This window comes from Carettochelys insculpta, chromosome 10 (assembly GCF_033958435.1).
Source record: "Carettochelys insculpta isolate YL-2023 chromosome 10, ASM3395843v1, whole genome shotgun sequence".
Classification (NCBI taxonomy): Eukaryota; Metazoa; Chordata; order Testudines; family Carettochelyidae; genus Carettochelys; species Carettochelys insculpta.
In genome coordinates this window covers 52,673,914-52,690,415 of record NC_134146.1, presented here as the reverse complement: position 1 = coordinate 52,690,415, position 16,502 = coordinate 52,673,914, and the positions used below count along the sequence as shown (strand labels likewise).

The 16,502-nt window shown below is 44.7% G+C and overlaps 1 protein-coding gene across 4 annotated transcripts in view; it reads left to right on the top strand.

Moving 5' to 3' along the window:
- The window catches only part of ATP13A3 (ATPase 13A3), a 151,202-nt gene that overhangs the window by 56,447 nt on the left and 78,253 nt on the right, over positions 1 to 16,502 (top strand). For 3 of the 4 annotated variants that reach the window (XM_075004720.1, XM_075004723.1, XM_075004722.1), the window contains 4 exons: positions 8,818 to 8,991; positions 10,214 to 10,381; positions 11,063 to 11,133; positions 15,461 to 15,541. In XM_075004720.1, the coding sequence (XP_074860821.1) occupies positions 8,818 to 8,991; positions 10,214 to 10,381; positions 11,063 to 11,133; positions 15,461 to 15,541 (494 nt within the window). Of the gene's footprint in view, positions 1 to 8,817; positions 8,992 to 10,213; positions 10,382 to 11,062; positions 11,134 to 15,460; positions 15,542 to 16,502 lie in introns of those variants that run through there. The other variant, XM_075004725.1, reaches the window with a different exon arrangement.

Here is a 16,502-nt window from a genome sequence, read left to right as displayed (position 1 = left end):
CCCTGCAGAGCAATGACCTCATATCCCCAGGACCCTCCTCCCCACCTTTCACCGCCCCTCCCCCCAGCTACCATCACCATAGGACCCTCCCCAACCCACTAACCCCATCTGCTCCCATGTCCGCCCTCCTCACTGCACTGGCCCCTCTCCCCTCAGCTGCTCTCAGCGCCCCCAGGTCCACCTTCCCCCATCGCTCTTCAGGCTCTTCTCTTCAGAGACTCTTTTTCCTGATAGTGCTGCCTTGCAGGGCACAGGTGGAACACCATACCCAAGTTCCTCTAGGACACTTTGCCCAGAGGCAAACTCCCTTCCCTGTTAGCTGCTGCCCCCTGTTCGCTGCTCCAGGGGTTGCCTTCGATGGTGGAAGAGATCCTCGCATCTCCCTAGACAGTCACCGCCCGCCTCAATTTGGGCAGCCCCCAGCCAATAGGGTACTGTCCCGCCACAGTTCACCTGCCTCGCTGGGTGCGTGAGGCTTAAGGTTCCTGAACCTGACAAGTGACTGAAATTTGGGCACCAGGCAAACCAATAAGAAAATCAACAAGAAATGAGAAACATCAACAATTCAAGCTTGCTTGCTGGAATGTGCGGACCATGCTGACCGGCTTGACTGAAGATCTTCAGGCCATCAGTGACACCCGCAAGACCGCTGTCATCAACGAGGAACTGAAGAGGCTCAGAGTTGATATCGCTGCACTGCAAGAGACGCGACTCGCAGATTCAGGATCTCTAAAGGAAAAGGACTACACCTTTTTCTGTCAGGGTAAAGCCCAAGAAGAACCCAGAGAGCATGGTGTTGGCTTTGCTGTCAGAAACACCCTTCTACAAATGGTTGATTTAGTCATGGACGGATCAGAAAGACTTCTTCGGATCATGCTTCAAACTTGCGCCAGTCCTGTCCACCTGATCAGCGCTTATACTCCAACTCTGTACGCCCCACCAGAAGTAAAAGACAAGTTCTATGACATGCTTAGTGCTGCAGTAGCGCAAATACCTGCTTGTGAACAACTGTACATGTTCGGTGACTTCAATGCAAGAGTTGGAGCTGATTGTGCCTCATGGCCTTCCTGCTTAGGACACTTCGGTGTGGGAAAAATGAATGACAATGGACAGCGTCTCCTTGAACTGTGCTCGTACCACAATCTGTGCATCGGAAACACATTCTTCCTAACGAAGCCACAGCACAGAGTGTCGTGGAGACACCCACGCTTGAAGCACTGGCATCAACTAGATGTGGTCATCACTAGGCGTAATAACCTCAAAAACGTCCTTCTGACAACCAGCTACCATAGTGCTGACTGTGATACAGATCACTCGCTAGTTTGCTCCAAGCTCAAGCTGAGACCCAAGAAGCTGTACCACTCTAAACCTGCTGGAAGGCCCCGCATTAACGTCTGAAAGACGGCAAACTTGGAGAAAGCTGAAAAGTTCGGAGAGACCCTCCAGGAAAATCTGCGCAGCGGCCCTGGGGGTGCCGATGCAACATCGAAATGGCAACATCTGAGGGATACAGTTTACAGCACGGCCTTGTCGGTGTTTGGAAGAAGAGCTAGAAACACGAACGACTGGTTCGAAGCTAACTCCGATGAGATGATTCCAGTCATTGAAAAGAAGCGCGCTGCACTCCTGGAGTACAAACGCTCACCGAGCCAGAGTACCCAGCAAGCACTTAGAGAGGCCAGAAGAACAGTACAGCAGACAGCCAGGCGCTGTGCCAACAACCACTGGCTCCAGCTATGCAGCAGCATCCAGACCTGTGCCGACTTTGGTAATCTCAGAGGAATGTACGAGGGTATGAGGAAGGCATTAGGACCCACCCAGAACAAGATGGCACCTCTGCAGTCCAAATCTGGTGAAGTGTCATTGCTGACAAAGCCAAACAGATGGAGCGCTGGGTTGAGCACTACTCCGAGCTGTACTCACGCGAGAACGTTGTGGTTGACGCAGCTCTCGATGCCGTCAAGCTCCTACCAGTAATGGACGAACTGGATCAAGAACCGACTGTGGATGAACTGAAGAGAGCCATCGACAGCATTGCAGCAGGAAAGGCCCCTGGCCAGGATGGTATACCACCAGAGGTAATGAAATGTGCCGCGGACACACTCCTGGAACCCCTACATGAGCTACTGTGCCTGTGCTGGAAAGAGGGTGAGGTTCCACAGGATATGCGCGATGCTAACATTGTAACGTTGTATAAGAACAAAGGAGACAGCAGCGACTGCAACAACTACCATGGAATCTCCCTCCTAAGCATCACTGGTAAACTGTTCGCTCGCGTCATCCTTGGCAGACTCCAGAAGATTGCTGAGAGGGTGTACCCCAAATTGCAGTGCGGATTCCGCGCAGAGGTGTCTACCATTGACATGGTCTTCTCTCTAAGGCAGCTGCAGGAGAAGTGCAGGGAGCAGAGAAAGCCACTCTACATAGCCTTCATCGACTTGACCAAGGCCTTTGACTTGGTCAGGAGGGATGGTCTGTTCAAACTGCTCCACAAGATAGGCTGTCCTCCACGGTTACTCAAGATGATCCAGTCGTTCCACGAAGACACGAGAGGAACCATCCAATATGACGGCGCATTATCGGATGCTTTCAGAATCAGGAGCGGCGTCAAACAAGGATGCGTGCTTGCTCCGACATTGTTCGGGATCTTCTTCGCACTCCTCCTGAAGCATGCCTTTGGATCTTCAACAGAGGGCATCTTGCTGCACACATGATCTGATGGGAAACTGTTTCACCTTGCAAGGCTGAAAGCTAAGTCTAAGGTGCAGGAAGTCCTCATCAGAGACATGCTGTTCGCAGACGATGCTGCTGTAGTGTCTCACACAGAAGACCAGCTTCAAAAACTACTGGATCAGTTCTCCAAAGCGTGCAAGGACTTTGGGCTTACCATCAGCCTAAAGAAGACAAACGTACTCAGTCAGGATGTTGCTGAATCCCCATCAATAAGCATTGACAACTATACGTTAGAGGTCGTCCGTGAGTTCGTTTAGCTCGGGTCCACCATCACTGACACCCCGTTGTTGGACACTGAGCTAAATAGGAGGATTGGAAAAGCAGCCACAACTCTGTCCACACGCAGCAAGAGAGTGTGGAATAACAACAAGCTGTACACTCACACCAAAATGCAGGTCTTACAGAGCCTGCATCCTCAGCACCCTCCTTTATGGCAGTGAGACTTGGACCCTGTATGTCCGCCAGGAAAAGAGGCTGAACGTCTTCCACTTGCGCTGCCTCAGGCGCATCCTTGGAATATCATGGAAGGACAGAGTGACCAACACCGCTGTCCTCGAGCAAGCTGGAATTCCAACCATGCACACCCTCCTCAGGCAGCGTCGACTCCACTGGCTTGGCCACGTCCACAGGATGAATGATGGAAGGATTCCAAAAGACATCCTATATGGTGAGCTAGCCTCTGGCAAAAGACCTCCCGGACGCCCCCAGTTGCGCTACAAAGATGTCTGCAAGAGAGACCTCAGAGAGGTAGACATCGAGCTGGACAACTGGGAAGATCTAGCAGACGACCACAGCAGATGCAGGCAGGGGTTACACAAGGGCCTTCAGAAGGGCGAGTTGAAGATCAGACAGCTAACAGAGGAGAAGCGAGCCCACAGAAAGCACAATAAGGACTTGCCAGACACCCACCACATCTGCAAGAGCTGCAGCAAGGACTGTCACTCTTGTGTGGGTCTTCATAGTCATAATAGACGCTGTAAATGAAGTCCTCAGTTGAAACTTTAAAGGGCGCCATCAATAGTCTATGCAGACTGAAGGATGCCTACTACTACTACTACTACTGGAATGCATTGATTTAAGTCATCACTTTTAATCAATTTAAACTTCAGTTATTTTCCAAAGAAAGATGGTTTCCTCTTCGAGTGATTGCTCTTGTCCATTCCAATATACATGTGCATGCACGCGCATGCCCAGGTGCTGGAAGTCTTTTCTCCCGAACCGGTAGCCATTGGGTTACTGCAGTGTCCCCTGGAGTGGCACCAATATGGTGACCAATATATACACTGCCCAACCCGCTCCCCGTTCAGTTCCTTCTTGCGGTGGTGATGGTTGTCAGAACTCCGGGTTGCTCGTGTGAGCAGTCTTTTCTCCTCTGGTAGCTTACTTTTCTCCAGCTAGTTAATTGTTGTTTGTAGTTCATTTGTTAGGTAGTTAGTTGTTAATAGTTTGTTGTTGTAGATAGTTGTTGGACCTGAGCTGGGACACTGGTTTCTCCCCACTCATGGCCCTGGTGCCTGAGCATGCCGAAGTCTCCAGGCTTCAAGGCCTGTGGAGAGTGTGGCAAGCACATGCCAAAGAGCAGCCCACCCCCCCTTATTTAAAGTGCTTGGTTGAGAGCCATCGGATGCATCGTGGCTCTGTTTGTAGAACTTTTAAACTGAAGACAGGACGCAGCGCCTGAAGGACCTTCTTATGAAAGCATGTCTGCAGCCGGAGTGATTTGCCATACACTGGTCCCCACAGAAAGGATAAAGTTCATGGGGGCTGTGCAGGACTTGGTGCTCGCCAGGGCCTCCCTGCCAGAGAGCAGGTTTCAGGCCATGGCCAGCATCATAAACAATCTGATCGAGTTCCACACCACGACAGCCAGGTGCTGTCTGAGGCTCTGTGGCCACATATCGGCGTGTACGTTCGTGGTGCAACATACCAGACTTCAGCTCTGCCCTCTCAGGTTGTGGCTGGCTTTGATGGACTGCCCTGTGAGGGACTACATGGGCATGTTGGTGACATTGCTGCAGTAAGTACTGCGGACCCTGCACTGATGGCTGGATGCTTGGATAGTGTGTGCAGGGGTGCCCTGCAGGGGTGCCCTTCAGACCTCCCCTGCCTTCCCTGTCCCTGGTAACCAATGCTTCGGACTTATGTTGGGGGGTGAAGCTTGGAGAGTGCTGGACAGAGGCTCCCTGAGGCATGTCGAACCTCGAGCTCCATGTCCCTGTGAGGGAGCTCAGGGTCATCAGATTGACGTGCGAGGTGTTTCGAGACAACCTGGCTGATCATTGCATATTGGTGAGCATGGGCAACAAGACAGCAATGTACTATATCAACAGGCAAGGTTCACGCTCCTCTTCTTTGTGTCAAGAGGCTCTCGGGCTTTGGGAGTTTTGAATTCAAAACCAAATTCCCCTACAAGCTCACTATTTACCAGAGGTCTACAACATCATAGTGGACCACCTCCGCAGGTTCTTTGTGAACCACAAGTGGTCTGTTCATCCGGACGTGCTGTAATAAATTTTCCAAATTTGGGGCTTTCCCCTGGGGGATCTGTTCACTGTGCACCTCAATGTGAAGAGTTGGATGTTTTGCTCGTACCGGAACTGGAGTCCAGGATCTTGGGCAGGCCCTTTCCTTTATGTGTTCCCTGCAGTACCCCTCGTTCACAAGGTCCTCCTCAAAATTTGGTCAGATCAGGTCTCGGTAATCCTAGTGGCTCCATACCTGTTGATTCAGGATGAGGGGTGGCACCAGCACCCCGCCCTCTTGTCCCTTCACCTCACAGCATGGAAGCTTCATGGCTGAGCGCCATGGAACTTTCCTGCTCAGACCCCGTACTCCTGAACAGCAGGAAACCTTCCACAGTGGTCATTTACCTGGCAAAGCGGAAAAGGTTTGCTGTGTGGATGTCCCAGAAAGGATCCTCCCCCTCCAGGCTACAATCCCAGTTGTTTTAGACGGACTTTGGCACCTGAGTCAGGAGAGGCTGGCCTCTCTTCCATTAAGGTGCACTTGGTGGCCATTTCTGCTTTCCATCCTGGCCCAGGCTTTTCATTTGTGTTTTTGGACCTGGTGGTCAAGAGATTCATGAAAGGGCTGGGGAGAGTTAGACCCCTGTAGGACTCCTTACCCTCATGGGACCTTAATCTGGTGTTGTCTAAGCTTATTGGGGCCCCCTTTGAACTCCTTGCTTCCTGTTCCCTGTTTTTTCTGTGTTACAAAACAGCCTTTTTGGTGGCCATCACATCAGTCAGTAGGGTGTCTGAGCTTAGATCCCTGTGGACCCACTGCACCCGGTGTTCCACAAGAACAAGGTTTGATTGAGAACCCATCTGACTTTCCTTCCGAAGGTGGTGTCCTCTTTCCATGTCAGTCAGGATATTTCCTTACCTGTGTTTTATTCCAAACTTCGTGCCACCCCGAGGGTGCAGAGTTTACTGCCTTAGATGTCCCTAGAGCATCAGCTTTTTATATAGACAGGACCAAACCTTTTAGAAAGTTGAAGCAGCTCTTTGTTGCAGTGGCAAACAGGATGAAGGGCTGTGTGGTTTCCTCCCAGAGGATCTCTTCCTGGATAGCGGCTTGCATTCAGGAATGCTACCAGCTGGTGGGGGTGCCCCCTCCTTTGATTAGGGCTCATTCTCTGAGGGCGCAGGCATTCACAGCAGCATTCCTGGTCCTTGTACTGATTCAGGAGATACTGTAGGGTGGCCACCTGGTCTTCCATACGTACTTTTTCAGCCCATTATATGATCACACAGCATGCTAGGGAGGGTGCTGCAATGGGCCAGGCCATACTGCAGTTGTTTTGGGGCTCTGACTCCACCTCCTAACGTCAGCTTGCATTCATCTGTATTGGAATGCACATGAGCAATCACTTGGAGGAGAAAAGACTGTTACTTACTTCAGTAACTGGTGTTCTTCAAGATGTGTGTGCTCATGTCCATTCCAAAACCCTCTAGCTTTCCCTCACTGTCGGAGTAGCTGGCAAGAAGGAACTGAGCAGGTTGGGCGATGTATATATTGGTTGTCATATAGGTGCCACTGACCCAATGGCTACCAGCTAGAAGAAAAAGACATCTGGCAACTGGGCATGTGTATGCATGCACAACTGTATTGGAATGGACATGAGCAGCACATCTTAAAGAGCACCAGTTACGGAAGCAGTAATTGTCTTTTCTCCTTGGTTGATATATTAACTATTAAAACATGCTGATTTATAGCTAAGTACAGCCATTGACGCCACATTTGGTACATCTTTTTGCTGCCTGGGAGGGTACACTATAACAATGGTATTGTAAGTAGTCCATTGTGTCCAACGGTGACATTTTGAGCTTGCACAGGCTCGTTGGTTGTGGACTCGCGTGTGGCTGAGGAGTCCAAGCTTTGAACGGCATGGGCGTTCACAGTGGGAGCAAGGGAATTTTCCTGGCGCTGTTGGTACAGCTGCTGCTGTTGCTTTCTTCCTCTCACGAGCATGAATGAGGTGTACATGTTGCTGCTCTTCAAAGTTGTCATACGCGTGTTGTACGAGATCACGCCAGCCTGTTCGGTCTTTTGCATGCTGCTCTAGCTGGTCTGGTTTTAAACCAGTATGAGCAATGTTGGCTTTCACACAGTCTTTATACCTCTTGCGAGGCCTACCTTGATTCCTTTTACAATGTATGTTTATTTAAGCAAGTATATAGCTTAATATTTTCAAACTATTAATTGTACATTTTAATGTGTGAGCAAATGCTGAATGATATGCAGTTTTATAGATTTCTAATGTTTTGCTCATGAAACAAAAAAGTAGTTAAGTAACACTTTAAAGACTAACAAAATAATTTATACAGTGATGAGCTTTCATGAGGCAGACCCACTTTAGATCTGGAATTAGTGCTGAAAATGAACTGGCCTGGCGAATATATAGCAGAGGCGGGAGGGGGGAAGAAAACTGACAAATCGCCTGGGCGGGGCAGGGTGAAGGTAGGGAAGAAATTACTGCACCTATTAAGTGGTTTGGCTGAGACCACTATGAATATCAAAGATGGGGAAGCTGTCTTTGTTGTGCATAAGGTAATTGCTATCTCTATTAAGGCCAAGGTGCAAAGTGTCAAATTCAAGAATAAATTCCAGTTTAGATGTCTCCCTTTGTAAGTCTCTTTCTTTGTTGTAGGACGCAGATTTGCAGTTCTTTAATACTGTGGCCTACTCCGTTGAAATGCTCAGGACAGGTTTATGTGTATTCAGATTCCTAAGGACTGATTTATGTCCCTTAATTGTTTGGTGAAGTGATTATCCAGTCTGTCCAATATACATAGCAGAGGGGCATTGGTGGCACTTAATGGCATATTCAGGTTGCATTAGGATGGTGCCTAAAATTTAGTTAAACACCCCAAAACAGTTTATTTTTATTAAACAAGTAAGCCCTTACTATGGTAAATTACATATCATTCCATATTTATAAAGTACAACCAGAAAGTTTGTTTTACCTCACACTTTATATAGAAAAGAATCCCTTAACACAATTTTTTTTATTATTTTAGGAGATGATGGTGAAGTTAGGGCTTACCCTTTTGTGTTAAATTTAGATATAATTTTAAAAACATTTATTTTTAAAAGAAAAACATAACTTAAATAAAATTGTTTTAAATAAATTTATTTTTTTCTAAAAAGTTACCAATTTAATCCAGCCTAGTTTAGTATCGGTTTGTGAACAGAAGGCGGTATACTTACCTGCTCACAGCTGCTGTTATATGCCACGTTTCCTTATATCATCTTAGCCATGAACCGGAGCTTTGTCCTTAAAAACTGAAGGTTAGTTTGTACCATAACAGTTTCTCTTCAAAACTGCCTCAGGAGAAAGCCACGGAAGAGTCTTGATTACAGGGTCTTTTAATTCGTGTGCACAGTAGATAGTACCTCTGTGGGTTTTGTTGAGTCTAAATGTGTATGGGATTGAACAAAGCCCTTCCTCACCAAAGAAAAGAGGAAAAAAAGTGAAACATGGCATATCTGTCACAGTTGGTAACAGGTTACCACTGAATTTTTCCACCAAAGTAATTAAGGATATATTTGTTCAATATTTGTTTCCCTGTTTCCATACAGGAGATTTATGGTTATAATCAGTGCCGCTGGAAGCTAGTTTTAGTTGCTATTGGGGTGCTTTGTACAGGTGGTTTCCTCCTCCTCCTCCTCTATTGGATGCCTGAGTGGCGTGTGAAAACAACGTGCAAAAGGACTACACTTAAAGACTGTGAAGTGGTGCTACTGAGAACCACAGTAAGTGTACATGAAATGTGTGCAGATAACACCAAATTGGAGACATTAGACAGAAGACAAAAGTAAACTACAAAATGACATGGAGAGTTTAGAACATCAGGGGTTGCAAATTGAGTGGATATCTGGTATTAAGTAAACCAATGTCAAATTCTGTAAGGGAGGAGTTTATAAACAGGAAAAATGCAAAATATGATGACAAAGATAAGTAATATCATACTAAACCAAGATTATTTGCATCCATTCTACTTACTGCCACATCTGTATGAAAATGTCACTGGCACTTCAATGGCTAGAAGTAAGTGTTATGAATCCCACTGAGAATCTGGACATCCTCCCCTTCTAATGGTATAAAGCTTGTGTATAGAAGAGCTTGCTACTGACCCAAGGCTAGATCTTGCTTTCCTTGGGCTTTGTGGTCAGGTGTAATTTTAGGGAAGACTCCACATTTCACAGGATGAAGAAGTTTCTTTGGCAGATTAATTTCAAAATAAAATGGTAGCTGCTGTCTGTGAATTATTCTGAAAACTAGAATAAGACCCAGGGTAAGTGGATTTTTGGATAGGAAGAGGCAGACACAGCAGTATAGTGAATTTAACACATGGATTTGCCACTTCACATGGACATCACTTCCCTTTAAAAACAAAAGTTGAAAGTTTCTGAAGAACATTCACATAAAGTGCAATAAATCTTACACTTCAGACTAACTCAGCAATAGGAAGACCCTGGCGATAGTTAAAGTGTACAGCTGTTTCACTCATGCCATTGCATTTCCTGTCTGCTGTACAAGTCAGCCCCTCCCCCCCATAGCTTTAACATGCACACACACATTCTCTCTCCCTATATCAAGGTGTATATATACATATGTGTGAAATACCATGCTATTTATTTATAATGAACTAAAGATACCAAAACTAAGTCTGCAGGTTCATGAACAGAGCATCTCTGAACTTCACAAGTTTTCTGTTGGTCTTATGTTGAGTTTGAGTGCTAAAATGTTTTTGTAAATATAAGGGATAATTTGGTGTCAGTCCCATGATGTCTTTCATATCTGTAAGCATATGCAGACCCTACTCTTCATTGGTTTGTTTTCTAGCTAACATTGGTATTTATTTAAGAAAAGAAAAGGAAGGAAAGTGCCCCTAGGTTCACTTCTATGCATCTTTGCAGCATATTAAACAATATTCTGCAATTTGTTTCTCTGTTAACATTGTTTCTTTGTTAGGATGAATTCAAGATATGGTTTTGTGCAAAGGTTCGCATTGTGCGTTCTCTGGGAACCCACCCATTACAGAATCCTCAGTGTATTGTAGACAAAGTTTCAAGTGGCTATGGTGGACATTTATGTGAAAGCCCTTTTGAAGAGACCAGTAACAACCTGAACAAATATGCTGTAAGTGGACCTGTGGTATCTGAATCCTTAATCTTGGAAGCAGCTATGGAAAGAGTATATGTTATGCACACACAGTATAAGACATATGATCTCCTTAGACAGTCAGAGAAGCCAGTTGATTGAGGTAGGGAAATGTGCTCCTGTGTGTTAAGCCATAAAGTAACAAATCCTGTGCATCAATATGTTGTAAGAATAATAGAAATAGTTAATAAACTATTGAAGAATTAACTATCTTGTAGAAAATATATTGTCAGTATAGCAGAGCGAGTACGCAGTAAAAATTTTGTATTTCATTTTCATGATTATTATGTATCTAATTTAAGATAACTTTTGTTATGCTTTAACAGTGCTACAGAATTTAATAGAATACCGGTGTTAATTGATGCCAACTCAACACCTGATTACATGTAGCACTTTAAAGACTAGCAAAATAGTTTATTAGGTGAGCTTTCGTGGGACAGACCCACTTCTTCAGACCATATCCAGACCAGAACAGACTCGTAAATATTGAGTCTGTTCTGGTCTGGCTATGGTCTGAAGAAGTGGGTCTATCCCACGAAAGCTCACCTAATAAACTATTTTGCTAGTCTTTAAAGTGCTACTTGACTGCTTTTTGTTTTGATAGTGTACAGACTAACACGGCTTACTATCTGTTACTGATTACATGTGTTTGCCTTACAGATTCGCTATTTCACACACCACAGCATAAAGTATTTCTGGAATGATGCAATCCAAAGTTTTGACTTGATAAAGTAAGCATACTACTTGTTTACTGTTGCCTGACAGAGACACTGTACATGTTTTATTTTCTGTGTTCCTAGAAAGCTTATAAAATGACAGTATTCCAGCCCAGTGTTTTATTTTCTTGTGAATCTCTCTCTGGGTTGAGCTTTTTTTATTTCCTTAATGAGCTTCAGGACTTTCTTGATTTGTAGCAAGGGTTTTGGTTAACCCATTCAGACACACACAGGCCATGTCTACACATGCCCCAAACTTCGAAATGGCCACGCAAATGGCCATTTCGAAGTTTACTAATGACGCGCTGAAATGCATATTCAGCGCTTCATTAGCTTGTGGGCGGCAGCCGCACTTCGAAATTGCTGCGGATTGCTGCCGCGCGTCTCGTCCAGACAGGGCTCCTTTTCGAAAGGACCCTGCCTACTTCGAAGTCCCCTTACTCCCATGAGCTGATGGGAATAAGGGGACTTCGAAGTAGGCGGGGTCCTTTCGAAAAGGAGCCCCGTCTGGACGAGACGCGCGGTGGCAATCTGCGTCAATTTCGAAGTGCCGCTGCCGCCCGCATGCTAATGAAGTGCTGAATATGCATTTCAGCGCTTCATTAGTAAACTTCGAAATGGCCATTTGCTTGGCCATTTCGAAGTTTGGGGCACGTGTAGACGTAGCCAAACAATGTCTGTAAGTGGGTGTGTACAGTGCTGTTAGATACTTCTGGCTGCTTTCTGCCGGCTGTCTCAGGCTTGCAGGGCTTGGACTATGGGTCTGTTTGATTGCAGTGTAGATGTTCCAGCTTTGGGTGAGCCTGGACCTCTGTGTAGCAATTAAACAGCCCTGTGAGCCGGAGCCAGCTGGCACAGGGCAGCCATAGGATTTTAACTGCAGTGTTGACACCTGGGATGTACCTACTGACGTGTTCTGTGTCCCACTTTGTGTGTTCCACCTTCCCAGTCCATTCTGAGCCACCCTGCCCTGAGGCACCGCTAAAGTTGGTGAGAGTGCTGTGAGCAAGCTGGTCATCCGAGCACTTGGATCATGGGTCCAGGTGCTCAAAACTCTCTCACCCACTGTTTTTAACTACTTCCACACCCTGGGATCACAGCACTGAGACCTATCACTTCTGAGACTTTTATCTACATTGTATTTTGAACAGAATCTGGCTGTAGCTGCTCTATTCTGGTGCCCTCTTGAGCTGGTTGGAGTAATTTTCTCTTTAATTTGAGTTAATTCAAGAGAATATTTCTATAACTTTTGATTCCTGGAGGGTGTATCCTTGAGTGAGTCCATTCTCTGATTTATTTCTGCATCTATCCTGTGTTCTAGGTCACTTGTGACATTTTTGTAGTAATCTGCAATCCAAATTAGAGATGTAGGAGGGAAAAAGTAGCAGCCAAAGAGGATCAGAGTGGGGAGTGCATCTCACTTCCCAAAGACTGGTTAGTTTGTGGATGCAGGCTGCTTCGCAGGCCCCGCATTATATGACATTTTTTAAAATCATTCAGTATAGAGATCACAGTTGCTGCTCTACCAGATCCAAAGCAGAGGGAGGGCGAGAGGGATTTCTCCCCACTGGACAGTTATCCGAGTTATCCAGCTCACCATAGGTGTACCCCAGACATTCCACATTAATCCTGCTTCTGAGCTGGAACTCTCATTAGTAATAGCAGAGATATGAAATTGGTCTGAAAACCATTGACCTAAAAATGCTTCCAGATGGAGTTACAGCCCCAGCTGCCCTCCCTGACCATTATTAGCTTCACTGCCTCTCTTATTCAGTAGTAGTGTACAAGGCATTGTGGTTCAGGAGGAAAGTTATAATGACAAGCTCTGTAGATAAGCTTTTCCTTTCACACTGAAAGATGAGATGAACACACAGTCTGATTTTTCCATTTCCCAACAGCCACTTGCTACAGTGGAAAGTCATACAGCTCAAAAGCTTAATCATTGTCTTAAATATACTTAAGCAATCTTAACCACCAGCCTCCACACAGAACAACCATTTAAACAAACAACGCTTGAGGCAAAAACCAGTCTAGGATGCAGTTCATGTTAGCCCTCTTTCCCCAAATCAAATAAACTAAAGTTGGTGGGGAGAGGGATGTAGGCAAGCAAAAATAACTTAACCTCCACAATTACAGAATGCTGCTGTGTAAGTGAAAATCTGTCCTGCTGTGCCACAAACATTTCTTGCTTTTTGAAGAAATCTGTAAAAAGCAATAGAAAAAGTTAACAAAACCACTACATCAGACGACAAGTAGTGATAAAACTACAAGGAAGCTATCTTTTGTGGGGAAAAGTATTTTGTGCAAAGATATTGTAGCTGGCAGTTTGTATTCAATATCAAAATGTACCTCAGTGTGTGTTTACAGTTCACATTGCACAGAACGTTGCATTATAGAACCTGTTTTCAGTTGCTTGTTGTTTTGCCAGCGTGAAACTGTTCAGGCTGAGATTTTCCATTGCCCATGCCCACCTCAGGTGTGGGAAGTGTTTCGTTTTTGGTTTTTACTTTCGGATATAATGGTGCAGCTCTTTCAGACAATGAGATTAGCGGAAAGTATGGTCGTTTTGCTTCCGCCTCCCTCCCACTCCTCAATTCTGCCAAATGAAATGACTAGTTTGGTTAGGAAGCTTTACCTCTTCCATGCTTCTGAGCAGACATGAAATTGGCAGTGGGGGTAACCTGTGTCTCATGGGTTTCTTATTGCTTCTGTGAAGAATCGCCCAAATTTGGCCAAGTTATAAGCCTCTGAAAGATGTTTGCATGTGTTTGGAAGAAGCTTATTAGATCTTGTATGCTAAATTCTCTGAGGATTCCATCTGCACTGAAGATCCTGCATCCCTTCATAGCTCCCGCCTGCTGAACTTGACTCTGCACATGCCATTCCCACAGGGTAAATTGGGGTGCCCTATCTCAGTGCTTCAAAAGTTGAGCAGGGTCTCCTATGTAGTTGCTCCTGTCATCTGCCAGGTCTTCTGTGGCACTAGGCAAAGAAACATTGTATATGAGACTTTCTCTCCTCTGTTCGCGGAATGAAGTGAAGTTGTGTGGTGAATGAGTTTGTTGTCTGCGTAGGACCCCTGTCTCATTTGTTGCACAAGCTGGAAGATGCATAAGTGAATGTGGCAGGGAACTGCAGAAAGAGAAAAGAAGGCATTGTTAAGGCTTCACCTGGAGAATTTAATTCTATCCTGACCTCTGCCACAGAGTTCCTGTATGACTCTGGGCAAGTCGCATCAACCCAAATTATTCTGATGGCCCTCGTGTTCATTTTCTTTATGCCCAACTTAACATGTCTTGGTTCAGATTTGCAGAAGAGCAAAGCATTCACAACTGTAACTGAAGTACATGGAAGTTCTGCTGTCAACCTGAAATGCTATAAATGCTAAGGAGCAATCAGACCTGAGGCTTCTTAAATTGCTTGTCCAAAATTAATGGCACTTTTGACAACATGGCCCTAATTTTTGTTTCCAGTTCCTCATTTTGTACGTGAGGAAACTTAATACCACCTCACCTCACAGGAATGTTGTAAAAATAAGTTTATTAATTTGTGTAAAAAGGTAAGATGATACTATGAGCACTACAGAAAACTCACAAGGAAACTAATAATTCTGTATTTAGGGTAGTGTTTGGATGATGTGCAGTAAATACATGGGGCCACACACTGAAAGATGAAGATAAAAAGAAATAGTGAATCCATCCTGTGCACTGAATGAGGCAGAGGTCCTGTGGGAAGATTGGTATGTTGTGTAATTAAAAAATGTATCCAAATACATATGCACAGTGGGTTTGACTAAAGGTTGTATGGGAGGGGAAGTGGGTGGGAGAAGGAAACAGGCAATATTGGTCAGCAAAATAGACTTGACAGCGGTTTCATTGTATCAGTGGCCTAATGGTAGTCAATTCCTATAGGTCTCATGGCAAAGAATTTTAATGAGGTATATGAATAATAATTGATCGGTCAAAGCTAATCCATATCATATCCATTTTTAAAATAAAAATTAAATACATTTTTACATGTTTCTTTGTGGGAGTTTCCAGTACTAGTTGTACTGGTATTTATATTTAAAAATAAGCGATGTAGAAAGCGCAGACTTGACCTAACCAAGCAATAGGTTCAGTAGTCTTCTGCTCAAGTCTTTAATTTATCTCACTGATATTTGCAATAAATGGGCAAAATAAGTGGAATGATGTTCATAACTGACTGTTTTGTCATATTCTTATATAGTGCAATTTAAGCTTCAAAGAAAGATTCCTACTCACCTGAATCGGTTATTTTAAAAAAGAACATTATTTAAGAAGTTTGATGCTGAGAACTTGTTTAATTTCTATAATTATTCTAGGGGATTGGATGAATCTATTTCCTGCACTTCAATTCATAATGAACATAGTACAGGACTGACTAAGAGGATGCGTGATTACAGGTAATCTTATAAAAATCAGATTAAAATACGAATCTGAGATGTCAGTAAGGTTACATGGTTTCTGGCTGGCTGTTTCTGGTATATTTCCCATAAATGAATAAAACTAAGCATTATCAGTGTGTGTGGTTTGGATGTTAAATTTCTCTTTGGAAGACTATTTTACGTGTATAGCTTTGAATTGAGGAGCTATACTAAATTTGAGTGGTATCCTTTGTGATTCCTCACATCAGCATTGAATATGGATAGAACTTTTTTTTAGTCTCTTAAACTGAGTTTTTTCTGCAATAGCATTACCATTGACAATGGAATCAGCAATGTCAATTGCCTTTGAAGAATAAAGGCTTTAATAGCTTAATTCTTGGCAGGAAATTCTTGTGATGCTTAATAATCTTTTCAAATTCACAAATTGTCAGAAATGATTCAAAAATAAATTGTGTATACAATAAGATAGATATGATGCTACAGTACTGGGAGGAAATTGGGCTTGGTGAACACAATGTAGCCAAAGGTATACCTCTAGGACACCAGTTCCCAACCTTTTCCAGATGGGGACCCATTTTGACAATTCAGGAAAACTTGGTGACCCAAGGCAATTCAAAACTGGGGGAGGGGAAGAGCAGAGCTGTGGCTAGCTAATTTTGCACTTGAGGCAAGAATATAAAATTGTGCCCCCTCATGTTTATATATTCATAGTGCTAATTTCATAGAAAAGGGGAAATATATTAAGAAGATAATAATGCTACAGTTGTGGTGGTAGAAAGACGCTCATCCCCAAACTGCTCTCCCCCCCCCCGCCCCGGCTTAAACCCCACAATCGGGGACTTGGGATGTCACATTCAGGGGTTAGAGGGGGCTGGGGGAGTCACACTGAGGGGCTGGGAAGTCACACTCAGGCTAGGAGTCACTCAGGCTGATGGGGGGCTAGGGAAGTCACTCTGGGGCTGGAGGGGGTGAGAGGGGG